General features: G+C 46.4%; 2 protein-coding genes across 14 annotated transcripts in view; one reads left to right on the top strand and one right to left on the bottom strand.

Annotated features, from left to right (window-relative positions):
• Window positions 1-23,904, top strand: part of LOC118504990 — a 50,249-nt gene that overhangs the window by 18,930 nt on the left and 7,415 nt on the right. The gene's annotated exons all lie outside the window — the stretch shown is intronic.
• On the bottom strand, window positions 9,628-23,562 carry LOC118504999 (glucose-dependent insulinotropic receptor-like). 9 transcript variants are annotated; one of them, XM_036040181.1, is made up of 6 exons: window positions 22,624-23,562; window positions 19,236-19,292; window positions 18,796-19,062; window positions 16,253-16,387; window positions 11,269-11,418; window positions 9,628-11,197 (listed from the first exon to the last, which is right to left on the bottom strand). In XM_036040181.1, the coding sequence occupies exons 3-6, from the start codon at window positions 19,052-19,054 to the stop codon at window positions 10,041-10,043; spliced, it is 1,701 nt and encodes a 566-aa protein (XP_035896074.1). In that variant the 5' UTR covers window positions 19,055-19,062; window positions 19,236-19,292; window positions 22,624-23,562; the 3' UTR covers window positions 9,628-10,040. The 9 variants fall into 9 exon arrangements, with proteins under 9 accessions (XP_035896074.1, XP_035896077.1, XP_035896072.1 ...); XM_036040184.1 differs by having other exon boundaries at window positions 22,719-23,562; XM_036040179.1 differs by having other exon boundaries at window positions 23,311-23,562.

Here is a 23,904-nt window from a genome sequence, read left to right as displayed (position 1 = left end):
ACAATGCTTCAGTTTAATTGCCGAACCGAAAAACAGCCAACCGCTGATGAGACGCTGTTAGCGTTAGCAGGTATCACGTGACGCTATTCATTAAGCCCACCATGGTACATGTAAAATCATAGTAAATTCACGAGAAATTACGCTGATTCGAAGTGTAAATCACTGTCAACTAATTTGATCGATAATATTCCGCACGACACCCAACTAGCTTGGCGGTAATTAACGATAAAAGCGGGCAACAACACGGACGCTTCTTGGAAAATAGCCGAACAGCTTCCATTACGCTACCATCACGGGCAGTTCCAAACAATCGCACCTTTTGCATTAACTGTGGACAGGTGTGCAGCTTAATCATCTCCCGGCTACCTGTTACCATTATGGACCGTGTGTTGGGAGTCTCTCTCTCTCTCACGCTGGGTCTCGCTACCTCAGCCCGCCAGAGTGTATAATACCGCTGGGTGCGCTTCGGTGCAAAAGCGTGCTAATTGTAGGTAAATCTTGATCCGTCGGTTTGCTTTAGGCGAGGAGGATTCATTGTCCCGGCTTGATTGACATTGATGTGCTTGTTGGTGTGGTGAAGATACATATTTAGCTTAAAGGTAGCGAGCTTAATTAGAGTATGGTGCGCTTACATCGTCAGCAAGACATTGAAGCAAGACGTTGAAAACAATTCAATTTCACAAACAACAAACACGTCTGATCATAGGAAGGCAATTGTGGTGGGCGTATTGCATGATTGTAGGCGTTTTGCCGCTGGGAAAATGTCGTTTGCTTGCAATGGCTTACGATTTGCCTTAAAGTATGCAATTTGCTTAACACAATGTGTCAAATCATGCAACACGCTTGTTAGAATGCTTGTTAGCGAAGCATGCGTTCTATGTGTAGAGATGTTCACTGGGGGACAAGTGTGTGTGTGTGTGTGCGTGTGGAGTTGTTGTACTCCGGCTCAGATTGTGATAATAGTGTAACCTTGCTAATTACTTGCGGTTGGAGTTCAAAGCCCTTCATCAAACGGATGCCATTCCAAGAATCCGGGCCATATCCAGTCCCCGATGTAATCCGACCAGCGCGTAGTAAGCGAGTTAACGAACGAACTTTTAATCTTCCAACCACCACCACACCGGAACACTGAAGCGGGGTAAAATGTGCGAATTAAAATTGACTTTCCATGCCCAAGGGTTTGGGGTGAACGAAGAAAATAAAACAAAGAAAGTAGTGCAATTTATGAGTTCAGCGAACGACTTGTTCGCTCTAGGAGCGTGAAAAGACTACATTCGCGCGACAGTGTTGCGTTGCCCGGTCCGTGGGAAGCGCGTAAAGGGCTGAAGTAGGGTGGTCATGGGTGGATTGGAAATTCATTTCCCAAATTGAGGACAACCACGACCATGGCGATGGCTATGAGCTGCTGACGTATGGACGGGATGTGACTTGCATCTTCAAAACCGTGTGTGTTACGGCATCCGTCCTGGCCACTAGAAGCTTCGGCAGAGTGGGTTGGTTGGTTGGTTGGTTGGTTGGTTGTGGTTTCGCCTTCGCAATACCAGCACATTCGGGAAGAATGTAGAACGCATCGCAGAAGGAAACGGCTTTCAGCATGGTTTGGCTTCCACTGTGGCGTTCCATTTTCATGCGACCCGGTTTGCTTGACTTTGTCGCATAAATATGTTCCCCGGACCACGCTCGCCGCCTTCTTCGCTTCATTCCACCACAGAGCATTGTGCCAGCCGCGCGTACCGAGTAACACAGTAAGTCGTGTCAGTTTCGGGCACTGGATTACACATTACGCCAAATGTCGATTCGAATTTGAGCGCAGTGGGCCGTACTGCGTGACGCCGAGAAGCCAAATGTGAAATTAAATAACCCAAACCAAGGCTCTCCAGCCCGCTGGTTCTGCGACCACGTGCCCGGTACGCACGGAGAAAATAGCTTTGCGGAGCCATCTTGTGTACGTGTAGGTCGCGTAATGTTGTGAGCAAAATGCCCAACTAACAGCCTTAATTGAAGTATTGAACCAGCTGCTTTTGATGGTAGCAGGAAGGTAGTTGTGTCATGTGAGTAGCATACATTTAGGCGTTTAAGAGAAGTGTGAGGGAAACATTAATTTTAAATGCAAAAACGCCTAACATTATGCAATTTGCACAACAAATTTCTTTCCTCATGAATTTTGTCACCTGGGAACGCACCTGCTTCGTGCATTCGGGAGTGGCCAGGTGGAAAAGCGCTGGCAAAGGAAAATTAACCGTGTACCGACATTGTTCCTTCCCGATGCCGTTCCGAGCCAAATTCATCGTGTGCGTCTTATGCGTACGGAACGAAAAAAAACCCCGGCCTGTGCAAACACTTAATTTGGATTTGTAAGAATGAATGTTTTGCGTCTTCGCCCGGCCAAACAAGATTGGATGGCATGAATGAAAACGCGCAGGTATTTGTTTGCTTCTACGAGTTAAGTGAATGTATGTTTTGCCTTGTACCGTGTAGCGCGCGCGAACGAAGTTGTTTCCTACCAATTGAGTTAAGGAGTTTTATGTTTTTTTTTCTTCTCGGGTGCCAACATTTTCTTCGCCATCTCCCCCCCCCCCCAGAAAAACCCAAACGTTTTTTGGTGAATTATTTTGCGATTGTGTTGCGCCTTTCCTTCCTCTTGTTTTCTGTCTTCTTCAGTTTCGGCTGCCGCATGTCAATAAGATGCAAATGGTGGGCTTGCGCCCCGACACTTCCAAACGTTAAACAGTTCGTTTAAACGATGATAGCTCCATCAATAACGGTGGCACCGTTGGAAGAAGCATGGTTGTATGGAAAGGTTGTTGTTGAAATATTCATTCGCGTCAAAAATCCTGAGGCCGGAGAAAAGTGAAAACGAACCGGCTGGAGTCGTTTTGGAGGCCGTCATTTTATTTGTACGGCTGTGTGTGTGTGTGTTGCATTATTAACACCTTAATGTTATGAAATCCCGGGCAACGAGCCGGATTTTGAACGAGTAGCGCCGAAATCGGGCAAACGTCACCACGATTGAAAAGGTGCAAACGTTAGAGCAAGGGGAAAACTCAGAACACAGCACTTCCGAAACAAATTTTCGCTGTGGCTTTCCGTTTTGTGGCCAAGAGGTCACAACCATCGTTCCTGGGAACCGTGCTTCAGCGTTGGAAACATTCGAATAAGGAGTGGGGGGGGGGGGGGGTGGTAAGGGACCAAATGGAGGAGGAAGCACGCCGCAAAAAAATATGATGAAGTTCGGTGCGCTAAAGTTCCACTGCACGACAGGTTTTGATTTATTTTCCACGGCACTGAGTCGATGTGGCAGTGTGTGTGTGTGTGTGAGCTTGCCGCTCGTTTCTGCAAGCTTTGTTGTGTGTGTTTTTTTTTCTCTCCCCTATCCACTTCCCTATTCGCGTATTCGCCCTTCCAACCCGGGTGTATTTTATTTTTGGGACCCATATCTCGTTCCCCGGACCTGCCTCGAAGAGGGTAAGGGTTTCTCGCGAAATGGAACAATAAAATGAATGACGACAATCCGCGCCGAAGCGATTTTCTATAAAGTTTAAGAACTGATTGCACCCGACACTGTCGCGTGGAAAAGCTATTGAAATGGCGACACGGGCTTGCGGATCGGAGGATCGCAGAGAAGCTTGAGACACCGGCGGTTGGGTTAGCGATCATTTCCGGATCATAAATTTTGTGCTTGCTCAGCAGCAGCAGCGGCCCGGTTAGAAACGTTCCGGCCGACCCAAAAACTCAGCTGGAAAGAGACCGATCGTTAGAAAGAGAGAGAGAGAGAGAGAGAGAGAGATGGAGAGAGTTGGCGCTTCTGGTTCGGCTGCGATGGTTGGGTTTGGATTGTTATGTGCTAACGATGTCCTGCTTTGATGTTTCCGTGTGCCCGTGGATCCACGGGTTGTTTATGCAGGCGTGTACGGTTAGGGAAAAAAAGGTTCGCCCCGTTCGAAACAATGGCTAGGCGACTTTTGTTTGTCGTCGTTTTTGTTTTTTTGTTTTGTTTTTGGAGCAGAGTTGGCAGCGAAAGAAGCAAGCGTACGTTAAATGTCAAGCCCTTCCTGCTGGAATGTTTTCGTTCCGTTGTAGAACGTTTACCTTTGGCGTAATTAGAAGTTTTCGGGGCAGGTGGTAGGTTCAACTAGTAAAAAGCGTCTGGCCATTCTGGGTTCCGGAGATAAAACCGATAGGGTTGTGAGCGAAATGCGATATCAGCTGCATTGTACACTTTCTAGGGCTTTTTTTGCTATTGTTTGTAGAATCCTTTTTAAGTTACGTAGAGAAACTTTACTAATAATAAATTCCACGGATCTTAGTAGCGCTGGGTTGTTGTGTTAGGAGTTTTGCGCCTTAAAGTATGCATTATGTTTTTGAGAGTAGTTGGGCGTCCCTTTGGTGGGAGGTCCGGTGGCGGAGGCGATAACGATGGAAGTCTTCACACAGCAGGACCGTGGTTCAAATCTCATCCAGACAACCTCCCCGTACGTATGGCTGACTACCTTGCTTCGGGTTAAATTGAGTCATAGAAAGCCAGAAATGGCACGCCAAGACCTCTCGAGGTTGAAGTGCTAAACAAGAAGAAGAAGGCGTCCCTTTTACGCCATTAACTATTTTTGTAATTCATGAAGGATAAGTTAAGAAGTATTGCTTAACGCCATTAACTATTTGTAAAACTACTGTTTGCATACCGTTAGGCGTTGACATATTTCTTTTAAAAGAATTTTGTCACATCACACGTTTCGAGGACCTTTCATTACGCAAATTGCACACTTTCGGACAAAACTGTCATCGTAACTAATAGCGTTAATTATTAACCTTCCCAAAAACTGCTTAATCCTTTAAAATAAAGCTATTAAAGAGATCACATTGAAAAACTGGCCCTTTTACTCATTATCTTACACTTGTTGAAGGCAGTCATTTTGAGCCATGATTGGGGGTTTGCTTAACATTTGTTATGAGAAAAGCAACAACAACAAAAATGTTTCACCAAAATTTGTGACTTTTGCTCTGTTCCGTTTTTCCTCTTGGGTCCTTTACGCCGGAAGGTATGCAGTGTGTATTTTTAGGCACAAAGTTTACGATTCTCTCGGTTCCTCTTGTCGAAGGGACTGTTTAGACACTGTTCGGGACATGTTGATCGGTCAGCTTGCAGGACCCGAGCCGGTCATTGGGTAATTAAGTGTTTAGAAAAAAAGGAGAACGTATGGTATATCTGCCGGCGTTGTAGCCGTCCCTTATTTGGAGGTGTTGTTTTACTAGAGTAGTGGCTCTTGTTTAGATCACCGGTCTTAAAATACAGCAAGATCTTCAGCAGTATCTAGTTGAGTAACAACCACACAAAACGCTTCTCATTTACTTATTTGCTTTATATGTGCCATATATCTTCCGTCAACTGCATTGCACTGTATCGTACACTGCCTGGAAGGATGCGGGCCGGTAACAATATCCTCCGCTAGTCATAATAATGTAGAAGCAAAAGGTTTTTCGTTGAAATATAACCCACACTACCCAGCAGAACATCATAAATCTACCACCCCAAAAACCAAAACCAAAAAAAAAACAAGAAGCAAAATGTACAACCGGAGCTCGTACAGTTTGTAGCGCGAGCAGCATTTTATATCCGCAGCTCAGAAAGAAGTTTTATGTAGCGACTGATACACCCTACTACCCCGTCCGCCCCGGTACGTTCGTTGGGTGAAGAGCATTTAAGAGCATGTTGCAAGCGTGGTAGATCCATGTTTCCTGTCGTCCCCAGCCCGGGCCAAAGCAAGGAAAGAGTAATTGAAACCGAAACAGCGTCAAGTACCATTGGCCAAAGTAAGCTTTGCGGAAGTTTTAGTCGACTATTGTTCGCCGGCACCGGTCGACACTGCACACCGAAGATGTAAAGATTGCGGCCGAGGTGTTTGAGAATTTAAATTTCTGACAGCCGTACGACGAGCTGTGCCGGGGTGAAGTGTGCTGCGAGCATGTTGAGCAATGTAATTTTAAAATGCTGTTCCTCTGATAAGTGACTGGTGGGAAACGGCACACGGCAAGCCAACTATTGATTTTCCTAAGCACCACAAGTCGGTCCGGTTCGGTGTGGACGAAATCCTCAAAAAAATGGGCGAATAGTTTTGGGACGAGTTTGGCTAACAATGCGGCTAAATTTGGATAGCCAAAGAATGCACCCCCATGCACAATAGATCATTGCGCGATGTTTTCTTCCCAAGTCCCACCTCGCAATCCCCGACACTATCCCGGCCCAAAATGGCCGATCTTTAATCTCGCCCGGATGAATAATTTGTGAGCCACGGGCTATAAATCTCCAGAAAAATCCTTCTCGAACCCGTATGAGCGCCCGTCGATGGCTATGGTGAAGCGTGGCAGAGTGGTTGGAGTTCCCGGAGCACTCGAGCAGTCGAGCTCGACAAATAATGGAAGCGGAAGTGCATTCCCACGCCACACGGGTGCACACGGGGTTTGTGTGGCGCTCAGCTGCAGAACCGGGCGTTGCAGGTGCAAATACGCGATGCATTTATACGTGCATACGGCATCGGTCGTGTGCTCACCTAGCTGAAAAGCTCTCGAAGTGGGCGATTTGCTTTCTTTTATTGTAGCGCCGTGCGGCTGGGGGGAAAAGGAATCTCTCGGTCCACATTTTCCATCGCCATCGCCAGCCACTTGCGATGCTTTGTGTGGCCCTCTCCGGTGCAAGGAGTGTGTGTTCACGGGAGTCCTTCAAACAAGCCGCTCTACATGCATCGCTCACGCCCGCCGGTCGTTGCAACAAAGTTAGGGACGAAGCGCACTCGACGCTCGGTGTGGAAAAGTTTCGCCCGGGTTTTTGTTTTGTTTAGGTGAGAACTGGGTTTTAGGGCAGTAAGTGTTGACGCTATTTGTTGCAGTGCAGAGTACCCACGATGTGTCAGCAGCCGAAGCATAATGTGTGTGTGTGTGTGTGATATTTGTATATATATTTCCCAAATGAGATGATGCAGCACTTTTTGTCTTGCCGTTCGCTTTGTTTGGTGAAGGTTTTCCTTCTGTGCAATCGCGTGGAAATGCGGGTACGGGTACGGGAAAAACACAACATGCGTTTTCATCATTCATTTACGAGTTGGAAGATGGGTTTTGCTTTTTTGTTTTGCCCCAGCCATACACCAGCTGACGGTGCAGTTAGAGTAGACGAGCGCTGCATTTGAGCTGCATATGGCTTTTATGTTACTAAAGTGCGGAAAGGAAAGCCGGTAAAGTGCGGAAAAAAAGGTGCCGCCTGCGCTCCAAACGTCATAATGAGATAAAAACTGTGTACAGGCAAGCAAGTAAGCGCCCAATGCGACCTTGAACTTTTGACACATTTCATTGCAGTGTGCGCGCTCGGGGTGACTTGCTCGGTACGCTTATCATCGTAATGATATGGCTCGGTGACGTTTGCGTTTTTTCTGGTTTTCTTCTGGTGAGCATCATCGTTCGTGTTTGTTTGTTGCTTTGGATGCTTCGGTGCGGATCAAGGAAATTCTCGACAAGTGTAAGTTACATTTCTGGCTTCACGCTTGGACGGGCGTTTTCCGGCGAGCTTGAAGTGGGCTTCTGGGTAAGAGTTGTTTCGACAGGGATGTGTCGACGCCTCGGGTAACCAATGCTCTCGGAACGGTACGATTACAAACAGTGGGTGGGTGTCGAATAAATACTGTTTGTTCTTACTTCTGAATGATATACAATATGAGCAGGACGCAGAGTAGCGTTATGTATCATTTCGAATATGATTGTTTGCATTAAATGAAATTGTTTGTTTATCATAGAGTATAGAGCTTACGAGAAAATGTTGGTTGGACTTAAAACGAACATAAATCGATTAAGACGAATATTCGGCGCTACTAAAATTTTGCGTTTTATATTAAAATATGTTAAAAATGGTCAAATTTGCGCTTCAGTTTGCGCTTTAGCTAAGAGCTAAGAGTTTTGAAACGAAATGCTTCCAATTGCATGCTTTCAGGCGCTGATAGATTAAATTCGGCGTTTTATTGTAAATATTGGAACATGTTGGAATAAATGCTGGACAATTTTAAGCTCACCGCCAAACGATTGATTTAATACTAAACTAACACGACTTCCCGCTGGGTTGTGCCTTCGGTGCGTGCGCCTGAAGGTATGCACTGTGTCTTTGACATCACCTTGCGCTGGGTATGGAAATTACATTGTACTAAAGCTTCTCACAAATCCTACCTCCTGCTGACACAAATTATAAAAGCATTGTAGAGCAAGGCAATGAAGAAAAGCACTTCCACATCCATATCGATAGAATAGAACCTTTAATAATTTATTGATTTTGCTGGGTTCGTCCTCGCCATGGACAGTACGCTCATTCCCCCCCCCGTAAACTCCTAGACACTTTTCAATTTGTGAAAAGTGGACTTGATCCCTGTGCACCCTCGCCATCGGTCCAGCACACTGGTCTGCCATAATTAATTTATTTTATAATTGATGCAATCCAACGACGATGATGATGATGTTGTTGATGAGAAAACAACGCACGCCGATCACTGGCCGGTCGCTCAGGACCGCTGGTACCAAGAAACGAACGACTAAATTTATATGCCAGCCAGTCGGGAGAATCCATCTTGAGCTCCATCTCCCCCCCCCCCTTTGCGCTCCGAACAACGTAAACGATCCACTATGAAAACGAGCAAATGAATAATTAATACAGTTAATGCTCGAGATAAGTTTAGCTGTTTTGCTAACGAATGGGCATGGAGTGATATGGTGCCGTGCATTCCAATGAGTGTACCAGCGAGGCCGTGTGTGTGTGTGTGTGTGTGTGTGTGAGTGTTCGAGCGCGTGTAGGAGTGTAATGCAAATGGATATGTACAGCGTTGCGTGCACGCTCAATGTGCGCTCCACTCCTTGCTGTGGAAGGAAGTGAAACTTTCACCACTCGGGGTTCATAGAAATCAATAATTCAAAGTGTCCAGAGCACCAACCGAGTGTATGGACGTGTGAAAGAGAAACAGAGAAAGAAAGAGAGAGAGAGCGAGAGGGAGGGAGAGCGAGAGAGAGAGAATGAAGCAAAAGAGGACAACGACGGTCGTAGCCGTTGGTGTGGAAATGGAGGCGCCTGGTCGCTCATCCTGGTGGTACATCACAGCATCATTACATTGCCCTTTTATTGTATCATAATTGCTTGCTCTTGTTTCAGAAGCCAAAGCGACGGCTGTAATTTGCTTATGCAAATAACAAACCATTATTGAGCGGAGAAAGAAAAGGGGATTTCTTGGGAAATCCTAGCAGATTGTCGGGTGGCGGCGATGGGAACAAAAACCCTTTACCACTGTGCCCCATTAGACGTTGGATAATTGATAGCCTTAGAAGTGTAGCGGGTTGGTATTGCAGGAATAACCATTGTTAGCTTAAAGTTCCATACCTTTCATAGGTTTCAAACTATTCTAGAAAATATGACCAAGAACGCAAGATACGACATTATTCTCAACAGAAATGGTTAACTACGAGTTATAAATGTAACTTAACCCTACCGTAAAAAAACTTTTATAGAATTTAAAACAGTACTGCATCTACGATGCCGAAACGACTGCTCACCACTCCTCCTCCGATGTCATCTTCTGATGAAACTGTCATGAATTGTACCCGACAATATCTGTTGGATCTAGCGTTTTGTTTCGAGCGACTGCAGTTGCACAATGGCACGGTACGACTGGTGAAGACAATCCACGGGGCATTAACCGCATATGTCTGTCTGTCTGTCTGTGTGTGTATGTGTGTGGTAACTACATGGTAAGTTAAATCTAATTCTCCATGGCTTTTTGTTGAACTCCACTTGCGGACACTCGTCGTCGACGCCGCCGTCGTCGTTGTCGTCGTCGTCGTACTGGCGCCCTGAGGCTGCCCGGCAGTACAGCCAAGCATCCATCGGTTCGGTTCAGTCGCTCCAGACCGAACGACCCAACTTTTTCGGGCGAACACATTTTTGGCGATGCGCTTTGATGAGCCGTGTCCTCGACATGTTCTCCCACTCGAGGGGGTTTTGTGGTGGTAATTTTCCCCGCCCACTAGAGGCGTGTCCCGATTACCATACCCGACGGTTGCTCGACATCCGTATCATCGGTGATGGAAAATTCCTGATCGCTGTGGGGCTGGGTGCGTGACCTGCGGCTCGCGGTCGTTGTCACCGTGCGGTTTGACAGGCGGTTAGGTCCATCGCTGCTGCTCCCGTTCGCACTGATCCGGTTCGCGGACGCTTCGGCCGATGGCGCCGTGCGCGATGATTTATGGCAGCAGCGTACGACGCACGGGCCGGCCTCATCTTCCTCGCGCTGGTTGCGACCACCGCACCAGCAGCAGCAGCAGCAAACCCGGCTTCTGACCTTACTGCCGAGCCGCTTCATCGAGGCCCGGAACCCATTGTGCCACCAGGCGTAAATGATCGGATTGAGCAGACTGTTGGCGAACCCGAGGATGGCGAGCGGGCTGGCGATGGCAAACTGGAGGCTGCGGCACAGCTCCCCATTCGTCACCGGGTCACAGCCGACGTACATGAGGCTCGCGATGAAGTACGGCACCCACGTTACGACGAAGCTGCCCGTCGTGAACATCACGACTTTTATCGCCTTCCACTTGGTCGGGCTTTTGCTGCTGCTGGTGGTGGTGGTTGTAGTCATTGTCGCCGCCGCTGTAGTCGTCGTCATCGTGGTGGACACTGGCCCGGAGATGGCGGGATCCGTGGTTCCGTTAAGCGCTTTCTGGCCCTGTTTTGAACGTCCCGAGGCACTGGAGCAACATCGCGACCGTAGACAGAGACAGCGTCCCGGGGTCGCTCGCGATAGTTCATCCTCGCTTAAACCTTGGTCCGTGTCCGATTGGTTGGCGCCTGATCGATTAGGTTCCCCCGGACCGGAGGGCGGAACGGGCTGAGTGGCCCTAGCAGCACCTCCATTCACGCTGCCCGCCGCACCACCGCGAAACAGTCGCAGATTGCCCGTCTGTACGCCGCGAAGCTCGCGCGATGCTTTCTTCAGCTGGTTGACGCGGCGCAGTGCCTTCTGCAGGATGATACCGTACAGTATGATGACGAGCACGACCGGCAGTATACCGAGGACCGCCGTCAGGATCACCAAACCCGGCGGAGCCAACCGGATGAACCAGCACGTTCGACCACCGTCCGTATCGCCGCGCCAACCGAACGCGGGCAGAAATCCGATTGTGGCTCCTGGAGGGAGAAGAAAGTGAGCATTAGTTCATAAAACAGGTCATTTGTGTTGGGGTGGCGTTGTCCCGTACCCAACAGCCAGGTGGCCGCAATCAGTATGCGCGCCCGGGTACGAGTCAGGTAGCGCTGGTACTGCAACCCGTACACGATGTAAAGGTACCGATCGATCGCTATCAGTCCCACGCTGTACACCGAGACCAGCGACGTAGATACTATGAGACCTGCAATTGCGGAGAGGAAGAGACAGGAAGATCACGTTAGAGACGAAGGGAGAAGGGGAACAATTACTCCTCCGGCCCGGAGTCTTCTGCTTCACGCCCGACTGGCATTCGATTACGGGGCTCTGATTCGGATAGCGGAATCTAATTTTATGCCACCCTTCGCTGTAGTTGGAATTTACATTCCGTGCATGGATGGATCAAAGGGTCGCTCTACACCGCTTAGGTCGAGCTCGTTGACCGCGTGGAGGATTGGGGGTCATACACGCGCATCTCCTGCGGTAGTTCAAGGGTTCTGGGAAAAGAGCATCATTCAGGGGGTTTGGTTCCCTCTTGACGGTATGGTTAGTAGCGGGAAGTTAAGCTGTTAAATAGGCAGCTTTGTAACGGAAAATTGCATAACTTTAGGCGACTTTGGAAAGATGGTTCGATTGCTTAATTACTCCTAACGCTCCTAAAGTTAGTTTGAGTTTGAGTGGTTTTCTTAGCATCTTAAATTTTAGAAATAAACAAGAAATAAATCGTTGCAAAGATAAGGTCAGCTGGGCACTCTGCAGGTTAATTGTACACAGACGGGCTAGTGATATGCAATTACCAGGTATGTTCACTGTCAATTGAGTGAGTTGTTCTTGGAATGAAAATGACCGAACGGGGTTGATCGGTGACAAACCAGCGCAACGTAAGTGGTGCACTATTATACGGTCAATTTATAACGAACGCCAATTTGTTTCCTTTATCGTGTTTTTGCTTTGTACATTGTTGTAACGAACGCAGGCTGTGCTTGTATTGAAACTGTCCTAATCGCGTCGCTACGTATCAAGCCCGGGCAGGTTGATGGATATTTTATGAGTTGGATTTACCGATTTACCAGATGATTGAAAGCTTTCCATTCATTAACTAGCATTTTAGCATTTGCAGTTTTTCGGTTTCGAGCGTTTCGTTCGGTACAGTGGTCGGGCCGAACGAAAAAAAATTCATCCCTTTTATTGTGTCGGGGGTTTTTGCTGTTGCATAGTTGGAATGTGATTTGCTACATTCCCGAATGCTAGAGAATCGATTCCCATTCCTTGCTGGTGCGACGTGTACGACGCCATACGCTTGGGGAACCTGCCATCGTCTGCCAGGGAAAATAAAAAAAAAACAATCTACCAACATTCCCGGTACGCTCTTGATTGCTATGGAAGCGAAAAGAAAAACGCGGAGGAAAACCCCTGTGATTCACATTCTCCAGAAAGCCAGTCCCGGCGGCAAGCAACTCACGCCAATCCGTCGCGGGTGCTTGGAAGGAGCAGTGTTGCAGTTTCGTTAAAATAAATAAAACCGAAACAAAAATGCCAGCAAACACAAACAAACGCTCTGACGCCGTTTTGCCAATGGATGGAAGAAGTTTTGGCTCGATTTTGTTTTGTTTTTTCTTTGACCTTCCCCAGTTCTCGATCGAATGTGGGATCGGACGCGCTACCGAAATCGGATGATGGGAGAAGAATTTGTTGATTTAAAACAATTTTCGATACATTTAGCGTACGGGGGAAATGTCTCTCCGTGTGTTTTTGTTTTCCAACTCTCTCCCGGATTTTTTTGTCTTGAGCACAATTTTAAGCCTTAATTGCTGCGCTTACTGAAATGAGCGCGAATGATCGAGAGGCAGTGTTGAAACGAAATCGCTCACAACCACACGGCATGGATCTGTTTGAGTTGGGTGTGCTGCAACGTTGCGAGGATGTAGCAGGCGGTGCTCTTCTGGTGTTTGATGTACGTGCTTCGGCTACTTCATAAGAGCCTTCACACAGGCAGCATCTTACACGACCGCGTACAGTGTTGCATCGTGCCAGGTCGTCGCTATGTGCTAACAGACCTTAAAGACTTCATTTGATAAGTTTTGGGCGGTGCATGCTCGCCGACGGAACGAGTGTGTGCGCTGGCCTCGCTGCCTTTTGTTAGGATTAGTGGAAAATTTCGCCAAAACTGTCGTTTCGCGTCAGGTGCTGTTTATGGCTTTGCCTCGAACTCTGAAACGGCAAATGTCTGCCACCGATGATGTCTGTTCATGATGACGTTGATGATGCGCTAGACGACCGCCATCATGAAGTCATCGGGGTGGCAGTATTTGCTCGCTGGCAGGGGTGTTTGAGTTCTAACCTACTCTCTACTCGCTTGCCGAGTGTGTGTGTGTGTGCATGAGTGTGTGTGCCGGGAAAGTTTTCGTTGATGCATATACAATTTAGCAATGCCAACTACCGGTGCAGCGCACCCGGAGTTCACGGTGCGCTGGTCCCGGTCCGGGGCTAATTAAGAAGCGTAATTTGAAATAATTAATCAAACTACGACGCACGTCATATTTCATTTGCATATCCTTTCGGTACGCTCTGTACCGATGTGTTCTGTCTGTCTGTGTGTGTATGTCTTTGTGTGGTTCTAGGTCCTAGGTCGGACGTTAATGGTAGCCTTCTGCACATATGGCACCTGCTCCTTGCCGCGTCGCGTACTAATGCGGGTGACATGGCTTTGCCGCCGACATCTTTCTTTCGGTGACGGGTGAATAATGGAGAGAGAGAGAGAGCGTTCCGATTCAAAGACCGTTTTTAAGGCATGATATGGATGCCGGGTGAGACGTCCTATGAATAATTGCTCTTACTGATGAAATGGCATCAGTGAGCTTTCGAGGCACATCTCAAACGATGGGGACGAGTCTTGTGAAGAGGAGAGAGAAAAAAACCCCGCATACACTCTTTTCGGAAAAAGGACATCTACACACACACACACTCCGGAAAGGTCATGAAGAAATAGATAGATTAATTCATTAAATCTCATCTACCGAAGCTGAAGCTTTTTGGCGGTGACGGTGGCACCATCTCAAGTGACTGTGTTTTGCCGAGTGTATGTGTGCATAGTCACATTCCAGTGGCGGCTCTCTAGGCGATCTAGCAATGAAGCACACAGAGACACACCCACAAGCGAGCACATCTGACCCGCGAGCAACAGAATGACATATACGTACGTAGGAGTCGGGCCAGGGGATTTCCCACACGACAGCACGACATGTTCATTTTTCACGGGGTCAAAAGCGCAAAGAAAACCTACGCCGCCGTGCGCACCGTTTGTGGGGAGTTTAATTTTGCAACGTAGAGTGGTGGTCTGTTGTGTTGTTTTTTCTTCTTGACAGTACGTTCCTTGCGAGGTTTTAATAACGCTCGGAGGCGAAAGCGCATCCTTGCGAGGCTTTGCACATGTTTATTTGAGCATGAGTTTGAGAAGCGTATAAGTAAAGGTTAATAAAGTTTGCATGCAGCGGAGCGTTATCGGGTGCATTCATAGACGCTACGTTAAATCATTGATGTTATCTTGCTTCGGAATGTTTAATCGACTACTTCGGGGGATCATTAGTCAGTTGCGAGATGGAGGGTTTGGGAAGATCAGAAATTCAACCGAAGTGAGCTTAAGTGAATTTATATGAAACGCTATCGCTAGTTGCTAAGTGTATCATTTCAGGAATTAATTCCAATCTAGATAAACCTCTGTTCACCGAATTCAAAGCATTCAATTAAAGCTCAGCAGGCTAACATTTGCGAAATTACATTCCGTGAATTCAGGCGCTCCGTTGAGTGTAAATCGTAGTGTGCGCCTAACGGTATGCAATACACGTAACAAATAGCTTGAAATTTAGAATTTAGCTGAATAATTGAACAGATTTTACACAACTGAACTCCCATTTACTGTGCACTGCGTTGGAATGATAGTTTTGCGCCCATAAAATCTTTCCACTCCGCCACTGATCAAAGGCTGTTTTGGGGGTTTGCATCTGTCACATTCAAATGGGCTCGACAAGTTTATTTATTGTTCCGTCGATATTGTTTATGAATTATAAATCTCTAAAGTATAATGCCCCGCCCATTCACGCACGCAGAAGCCCGTTCGAAAAAGCTGGTCGTTAAGCTTCACGACCATTATAACGATTGTCACCGAGCTGGATGTGAGGGGAGAGAGTTTTAGTTTATGCCACCGGAGAAATAATCCCATCGACAGCGTGTGCACATTATTTATGGCGATTGGATAAAGATTGGCTCAATCAACGATTAATTGACTGTCTCTGCCATTCGTGGGCAGCTTCTCAGCACCGGCTAAAACAAAAAAAAAAAAAACCCGAAAAGGGACGAGAAAAGGGATGGATGGGACCAATATTTTGCTCCCGTCGGGCGGAAAAATTGATGCGATTAAATAATATCGAAATAAAACGGAACGAATAAATAAATAAAGAGGTTAATAAATACGGTACGCAACAGCGTGGAATCGATTGCAACGCGAGTAGCAAAACCAGCAATACCTACGAGCGGACACCGGTGGTGGCCCTGCTTTATTGTGTGACCGAACCGATATGATAAACCTGCAGCAGTAGCAGTAGCAGCAGCAGCAGCAGCAGCATCAGCGAGCCTGCCAACCGCTAGGCGCTTGAGCATCATCAAGCGCCATTCAGGGGAGCATAAATGGCTCCGGCTTTGTTTCTCCGGTAGGGGGTTTTCTGCCGAACCAGGCTCAGGGTTCGATTTTTCCGACCGGGCACATTCCACAGTCCGGTAACATATTGATTTGCTACAACGTTCGGGTGGGAACCGGGCGAAATAAGCTCGGTGTACAGCAACGGTGATGCCCTGGTTCGCTAATGCGATAATGTGCCAACAGAATTACCGGCACAGCGAGAGTAAAGCGAACGAAGCGGGCGGAGGTCGCTCTTTGTGGAGACAGCGCGGGATTAACGGAAATAGATAGCTCGAGCGATTGAGTCATGGGAAACGGTCTGCTCGAACGATGGACCGACCGACCGAGCGACCGACCTACCTACCTATCATTAGTGTGCAGTTTTCCTCGGCACGTCGTCCGCGCGGCGCATACTGGCCAAAGATGACGGCAAAGCCCGTCAATAAATCCGACACGGCTACGTTGCCGAGAAACATGTACGTGGTGTACGGTTGCTGGCCTGAAAGGGAGACGAGAGCAGACAGGGGGTTTTGTTACAGAGCGATTAGTGACAATTCGTTAGCGGGCAAATATTTGGCGAATTTTGCAAAGTTAAGAAAATGGATGCTAATTGCTTCGGAGTTGTTTTATAGCTCACAGTTAAGTTTTGCTCAGCCACTGGTGCAAATGGAACCACAGCGAGTGGTGTCGTATTGTGTTTGTGTCCGTTACAATAGAAGATCGTAGATTCTTGGAAATAGCTCGGCTTGCACACGCCTGCTGGTATGCTATTCTGCGGTTTAGTAACTTACAGGTTCGTTGTAAAGCGCCTGAATGTTTTTACTAAATTTCACATTGCCACCGTACTCATGTAATTTTGCATAACGAAGATTGGATCGATCAAACAAAAAAGATTGTTTGGACAGGTCCGATTTGCTTGGATTTGTTTGTTTTGATGAACGAGAAATGAGAGAGAGAGAGAGAAATAGAGAGAATCGAGAAAGAAATGAGAGAAGCTCGAAAGAGTATTGAGAGTTAAATACCAGAGAAACGAGACACGAGAGAATGGAGAGAAAAATGAAAAAGAATTGAGAAAGAAATGAGTGAGGTAATGAGGGAAAAATTAAGGAAATATGAGAGAGAAATCAGAGATATTCGAGAGAAAAACGAGAGCAAAATGAGTAAAAAAACATAAAGAATCGGAAGAGAATTGAGAGGCAAATGATACAGAATCGAGCGAAAAATGAGGGAGAATCGAGAGAGAATTGAAAGAGAAAAGGGAGAGAACTGAAAAAAAATGAGCGAGAATCCAGAGAGAAATGAGTGAAAATTGAGAGAGAATTGAGTGAAAAATTGGAGAAAATCAAAGCGAAATTAGTGAAAATCAAGAAAGAATCGAGCAAGAAACGAGAGAGAATAGAGATAAAAATGAGAAAGAAATAAGAGAAAGATGAGAAAGAATCGAGATAGAAATGAAAGTGAAAAAGAATTCTCTCGCAATGCTCTCTTATTTCTTTCTCAATTCTCTCTCATTTCTCTCTCGATTCCCTCTCATTTCTCTTTCGATTCTCTCTCATTTCTCAATCATTTTTCTTTCGTTTCTCTTTCGATTTTCTTTTGATACTTACTTATTTTTCTCTCGTTTGTCTCTTATTCTTCACTCGATTCTCTCGCATTTCTCTCTAAATTCTCTTTCATACATTTCTCGATTCTCCAATTCCATTTTTTTGCTCGATTCTCTCCCGTTTCTGTCTAAATTCTCTTCCATATCTTTCTCAATTTTCTTTAATTTTCGCTCGATTTTTTCTCAAATCGGTGTAATTTCTCTCTCGAACCTCTCTCGTTTTTTACCGATTCTCTCCCATTTCACGCTCATTTATCACTCGATTCTCTCTCATTTCTCTTCCGGTTTTCTATGATTTTTCTCTCAATTTGCTCTTTTTTTCGTTCATTTCTCTTTCGATTCTCTCTCATTTCTCTAGCAATTCTCTCTCATTTTCTGTCTTTTCTCTCTCATTTCCTTCTCAATTCTCTCTCGATTCTTTCTCATTCACCATTTTTTTCCCTCTCGTAATTCTACCTCGATTATCTCTCGATTCGCTCTGATCTCTCTCTCATTTCTCTCTTTATGCTCTCGCATTTTGCTCTAAATATGCTCTCATTTATCCCTAAAATCTCTCTCATTTCTCTCAAACAACTTATTTTGTTTGACCTATTTAATCTTCGTTATGCCATTTTGAGATTCAGAATGCCAAATTACAGGCCTACAGTGGCAACGTGAAATTTAGTGAAAGCATTCAGGAACTTTACGCTGACACATTAGCTGTGTAAACCCAGTATCATCCGACGAAGGTTTCGGAACTTCCAAGGCTGCAATCGGAGTCTATTCAGATATTGGTTTTCAATACTCTTCATTAAAGTGTTTGCGAGCCGATCGATTGAGCACGTGTAGCTTCACACATACATGTTTATTTGTGAAAAATTTATTTTTGTTTTGGGAAAACTATTTGAAAAACAACGAACCAATACCATATAAACATGGAAGCTGTGCTATGTAAACAACATTCCCGGTACTCCGCATGTATCCCAGCATGAATCCAATCGGCCCATCTTGTTTGTAAGTTGTAGAAGCAAAACATTCAAATTCGTTTTGAATGAATGTGCCCCGTCGCTGCGAAGCCCGGGCACGTGCGTCAGCTTTAAAGCAAAACATTGTGTACGTGCCTGTCCTTTCCTCATTCACTTTCCAAGATATTACACAACTTTATCCCGATCGCAAGCCACACTAAGTTGTCAACACCCTTGACATTTGAGCTAAACTTGAATGATGTGTTCCACTGAATGGAATGACATTTGACATTTGGTGGGTAAGTAAACGCGGATCCTTTTGAACGCGGGACCGGGGATACTGGCTTTGTGCTGGCTTACCTTTTCGCAGCAGCAGCACACCGGACACGACCACGATCAGGTTGAGTATTATGATGAGTGAACCGAGCAGCGGTATGAAGATGTCGTACAGGAGCAGCGTCGTCTCTTCGCTCGCACTGAGCGTGGTGACGGATTCGGTGGTGGTTGCCATCGGATCGATCCACCAGTCCTTCGGGACGGGCGTTTGGGGTGGCCGGATGTAGTAAAAGTATCGTATCCGGTCGTAATCATCGTAGTTTTGCGCCTGCACCTTGCCCATGCCGCCCGCTGGGTCGTCGGGAAGATAAGAAGCGCCAGGGAAGAGACAACCAGAACTCGTTAGATCTTTCACCCGGTTCGGAACCTTTTCACACTTGACGGGTCGGCAGGTTATGAAGATGTGTGTGTGTGTGTGTGTGTGTGTTTGTATGTGTTTATCCCCCCGAGCTGTGGTACAGTACCGGAAATGGTTAGGGTTTCTCCAGTTCTACGTTGGCGCAAAGCGGGAATGGACCTGGCTGTGGGGAGAGTTTTAAAATTGAAATCAAACATTAATTGCTACCGGACGTAAACGATTTGCTGATGGGGTTGTTTCTGTGTAGGTGGTGTTGCCAACCGGTGCTCGAGTTCTGCTCCCACAAATCGTTCTCGATGGCGTGATACGTTAGTGACAGGTGGAATCGGGAAAAATGAATATACCCCAGCAAAAACCCTTTTCAACTGTGAAGAATTCGTTTTCCATCGATTGTCAGCTGTTTGGTGGTGGGAAGGACGGTGTCCGGAACGGGTTAGTTTATGCATACACCACTTTGCATCGACCAAACGAGACTGCACCGGGCAGAGAGGTCTACCGTCGGCTACGGTCAAGTGTTTTAGGCCGTACGCTTGTCGAGAGGTGTGTGTGATTGCATGCCTGTCCTATACATTTTTCATGGTACTATTAGCACTCAGGCCAGCTCAACCACTCACACACACATACACACGTCGACGGAGTAGATGAAAATTTAATTAAACAAAAATGAAATAATGACCAGCAGCACGGGCTCCGGGAAGTCCGGAACCGGACTCAAGGAGTGGGACCAGTTCCACGAAAAGTAAGCAAGGCGGAAGGAAAGTTTAAATGGAACGTACTTTCAAATGCAGTTCGCTGGAGTTGGACCATCCTGGCTGCTTAATGTGGAAGACAAGCAGAGCGAAGAAACCAGAACAAATGGGCAGCTTAATGAGTTCGAATGGCGGTGGCGAGAGCCGTGGCGAGTGTTGGGTGTGTTTGGAAAGTTTACGTTTTGATTAAGTTCTGGCGTTGAAGCAGAGTCGGGACAGATGTAGTTAATGGATGTGGAGAACTCCCACCACCTTCTCCGGGCCCGCGGTCGATTGTTCGATGGCTAGTGAATTTAGTGGTTCGATAGTTGGGTGTGTGTGTGCTTTGGAAAAAGTTAAAGTAACTTGGTGTGGAGGTGAGAATGTGCGTGCGGTTATGCTTGGTAGGAAAGTAATTAAGTAATGTTTTCGAACCGAAGCTCACAATCTCGCTGTCGAAATAAAAATCTGTCATTATGCACCCCTGCACTGCGATTGTTCCTGTGGGTTCAATATAAAATAATAGAGATTGCTACGGGAAGCCATCAAATTCAAATGAATAATTTCAATATTGGCTTGCGGTTTTTTGTTTGTGATTATTTAGAATGCCCTCCAATGCAAAGCGTTTCCAGATAATCTCTAACCCGACTGAACGCAAATCATCGTATGTAAATGATTCATTCTGCAAATGAGTACTTTCCCTCTGTTTATCTGCACGAGCTATCGGTATCTGTTTCGTGAAAGCTTTGTTACGAATTAGACGTTGCATATTCAATTACTTAGCTTGTGGCTCGGAGAAATCCTTCACCATACCGCTTTGTAGCTGTTTTTCTTTGCAATCGGTGGAATAAGGTGTACTCTTGTAATGGCAAAGTTTAACGTCAACTTCAGTGCTTTAAAGAATTGTACGTGAAGCTTTAAATGTGCAGAACTGGATTGTGATTCCTGTAGGGTTTCAGAGCTCAAACTCTTGATGAAAAGGATAATCACTGAACTAGCATCACGTGAGATAATTTTATCGCAGCTAGTGACGCTTACGCTTTCGGTTAATTCGGGACACCGAAGGCTATGGGTCGAATCTCATCTGCAGCATGTGAACGAGGAATAACTCTTCTTGTCTTCTTGGCTTAATTGACCCACAGCTGGATAGCCAGTCTCAATCAAATATATGGTCAACATCGAAAAGCGTCGTTTGATGCTGCTTAAGTCTATGTCGATGACCTTGCTGGCAAATGTACGAAGCTGGAAAAGCTATAAATGCTCTTGATAAAGTATAAGAGAAGTAGTATAAGGACATATGGCCTTAGTTGCTGGTCCACAAATAAAGAGGTCTTCCGCTATCTATCGCAATAGAGGGCCCAGTAAGCAGGATTCTCTTCCCTCATGATGGAGTGCCTCCGCTATCCGCTATCTATCGCAATAGAGGGCCCAGTAAGCAGGATTCTCTTCCCTCATGATGGAGTGCCTCCGAGAATTTCAAATATTTATTAATATTGTGTTATTTTCTTCATAAAGTTTAATTTTGGGCTCTTTGGGCAAAACAAACCAAAGCGTTAGTTTACCGTGTTGCTGTGTTTAACGTCAAGCCTGTATATGTCCACTAAGCAACGATTCACAGACTCTCTCTCTCTCTTTCTCTCTGCTTGCCCTTACGAGCTCTCTTAGGTCATACCTGCCATTCATGGCTTACTAGATTTAATGATATCACGTAGTTGGATAGTCAGTCCTCACTAAGGGCGATCGGTCCGGATGGGATTTGAACCCCGGTTCTGCCGTATGAAACCCGGCGCCGTTGCTGGGCGTTGAAAATGATTCTGATCTTATTAAACATTTTAACGATTATTTATTTTTTTTTTCAAGTATGAAAATGAAGAATTAAATTTTATAATGCAAAAAATGGACTCCTTTAACTCCGTCTCAACCACAGCACTGTCTCAGCACTACGAAAATTACACGCACGATTAAGTCAACAATTGATACAATCATTTTATGGCGTTGTTAAAAGCTGCGACGGGATTTTTGATTTTTTCGCCAAACCTTCGAGCGTGCCCTGCGCTGCTGTGCTGTACAATCTCGGCACCCAATGAGCAGTGGCAAGCTAATGCAAAATACGCACTTATTGATCGTAAAAAGCACCAATGGATGGGTAATTTGTGCAAGGAAAGCAGAGTTCTGTTTTAAGAGTATTCTTGAGCAACTCTTTTCGCGTTGCTGGCGGGTGCAAATGCGAGATTTGCATTCGCAAACGACAACGAACCGGAGGGTTTTGCTGCCTTCGAAGCCAGCCAGCAGCCGGATAATTTCGCAATCAGTATTCGTAAGCGATGGCGGCCATTCCAGTGAAAATCTGTGTTTGAAATGACCAATTATTGGTGCTCATTGGCAAGCGGCAGCTTTTTCGCAGCGCACCGGTCTGTTGTTTAAAGGCCTTTGCCCACTTCAAGTGGACAGTTTTGTGCCGTGCCATGCAGCCGGACGATGATGGTAATCGCAAATGAACTGAAAACAGTTAATGCCCAGTGTCTGGACCTGGACTGCTCCGCACGCTCAACCTCGTGGGAAGTGACTATTGAATTGGATTGTTATGCGTCTCTTCCGCCCAGCACCAGTTCGGTTCATCAGGAAATGCCGGTATGCAGTGGGTGTAGCAATTGAATATTTTCCATCAGTAGCATTAGCTGGAAATGCCATTTTCCAGCGCTGAGCTTCATCGTGGCTCATCGAGCATAAGGGATGGTTGGGGATGGGTTGGGAGCGACGACTTACAATCAGGCGTGTTGCTTAATTGATTCGCTGGTTTTATTACGGGTGCGTTGTCTAAATTGATTTTGTGGATAGCGCGGTCGAACAATGTTACATACTGCGTGGCCGGGCCGCCGCCAGCCGGCAATGGTAGTTTTGGGCTGGCTGAAATATTAGTACGAGCTGCCGGAGTTGCTGCGAATCCGATCGGAATTTGTATCCGCTTCTGTATTCACGTTCACTTTGTTCACTGTTTACATTTATACACCGCCATTGAATGGCATTTTGGCAACTTGCACTTCCCTTAGCACGCGTGCATCAGATGAGTGTGAGAGCGAGATGCGATGCGAAGGTCTAAAATTTCATGTAAATAATGACACAACTCTTCCTACACTAGCGCCCGTGAGAGGTTTGCTGTAGTTGAATATGATTCTTCTCTTGATCACCACAACCACACCTTGCCGATTGCATTTTCTTATCACTGATTATGTGGATTATGTTGCTCGATATGCTGCTACCCGGCAAGTTCACTTTATCAAACGAAAAAATCACTGTCAAATCACACCCATACACACACTCTCGCACGATTGCGGTACGCGACCGGTTTGCAGCGATTACGGCGCCGAACTGACGATGGCTAAGCCTTTTTTCGCCCGACCAAGCAGCCAAACCCGTCGACGGAACAGAATTAACGGATGTCTAAATATTTACCCAACGTGTGGTACGGGCGATGATGATCCGAACCTAGCGTTACGAGACCCTGACGCGACTCTGAAGCTGCTGAACGTTTGCTCGGTGGCGAGAACTATCACCGGTATCCAAACAAGACGAGCATGGAATTCTATTGCAAGCTGGAAGACACGTTGGTGAGTCACCGGTGCTTGATGACCAAAACGAACCGCCCCACGCAAACGCACTCCAAAACGTCAAATTCGACACTAAGCGAGTGAAATATCTGACACAATTGAGGCCAGACTTTTACATACATTGACTGGGCCGGCTTTTTCATATCGGCTTAACTCTTTCCATCTCACTCTCTCTCTCTCTCTCTCTCTCTCTCTCTCTCGCACTCGTTGCTTTGTATGCAGGAGGTGATTTGGTGTGATTGATAAGATACAGGTTTATCAATTAGTCGCCGTTCAAAGCACGCGGTTTGGACAGGTTGTGTGTGCAAAGCCCCTCGGCTTTTGCTTATCATCGGCCAGGTTACCGGGCCTTTAAAGTGATGACAGTCTTTTGGGGTTGGGATGGCGGATGGGGTTAGCTATCTGCTGCTCTATTTTTGCACAGGAAACACCCGGAATG

The sequence above is a fragment of the Anopheles stephensi genome, chromosome 2 (genome assembly GCF_013141755.1).
Source record: "Anopheles stephensi strain Indian chromosome 2, UCI_ANSTEP_V1.0, whole genome shotgun sequence".
NCBI classification, from domain to species: domain Eukaryota; kingdom Metazoa; phylum Arthropoda; class Insecta; order Diptera; family Culicidae; genus Anopheles; species Anopheles stephensi.
This window is presented reverse-complemented; position numbering and strand designations above follow the sequence as displayed.

What these genes read in the sequence shown, in the direction of transcription:
- LOC118504999 (XM_036040177.1), bottom strand. Translation starts at nt 19,326, where the DNA reads ATGTTTGATTTCAATTTTAAAACTCTCCCCACAGCCAGGTCCATTCCC. An exon ending in AGAAACCCTAACCATTTCCG is followed by an intron (nt 19,063 to 19,235) that starts GTACTGTACCAC and finishes CCGACGACCCAG; the next exon opens with CGGGCGGCATGGGCAAGGTG. An exon ending in AAACTGCACACTAATGATAG is followed by an intron (nt 11,419 to 16,252) that starts GTAGGTAGGTCG and finishes CCGCAATTGCAG; the next exon opens with GTCTCATAGTATCTACGTCG.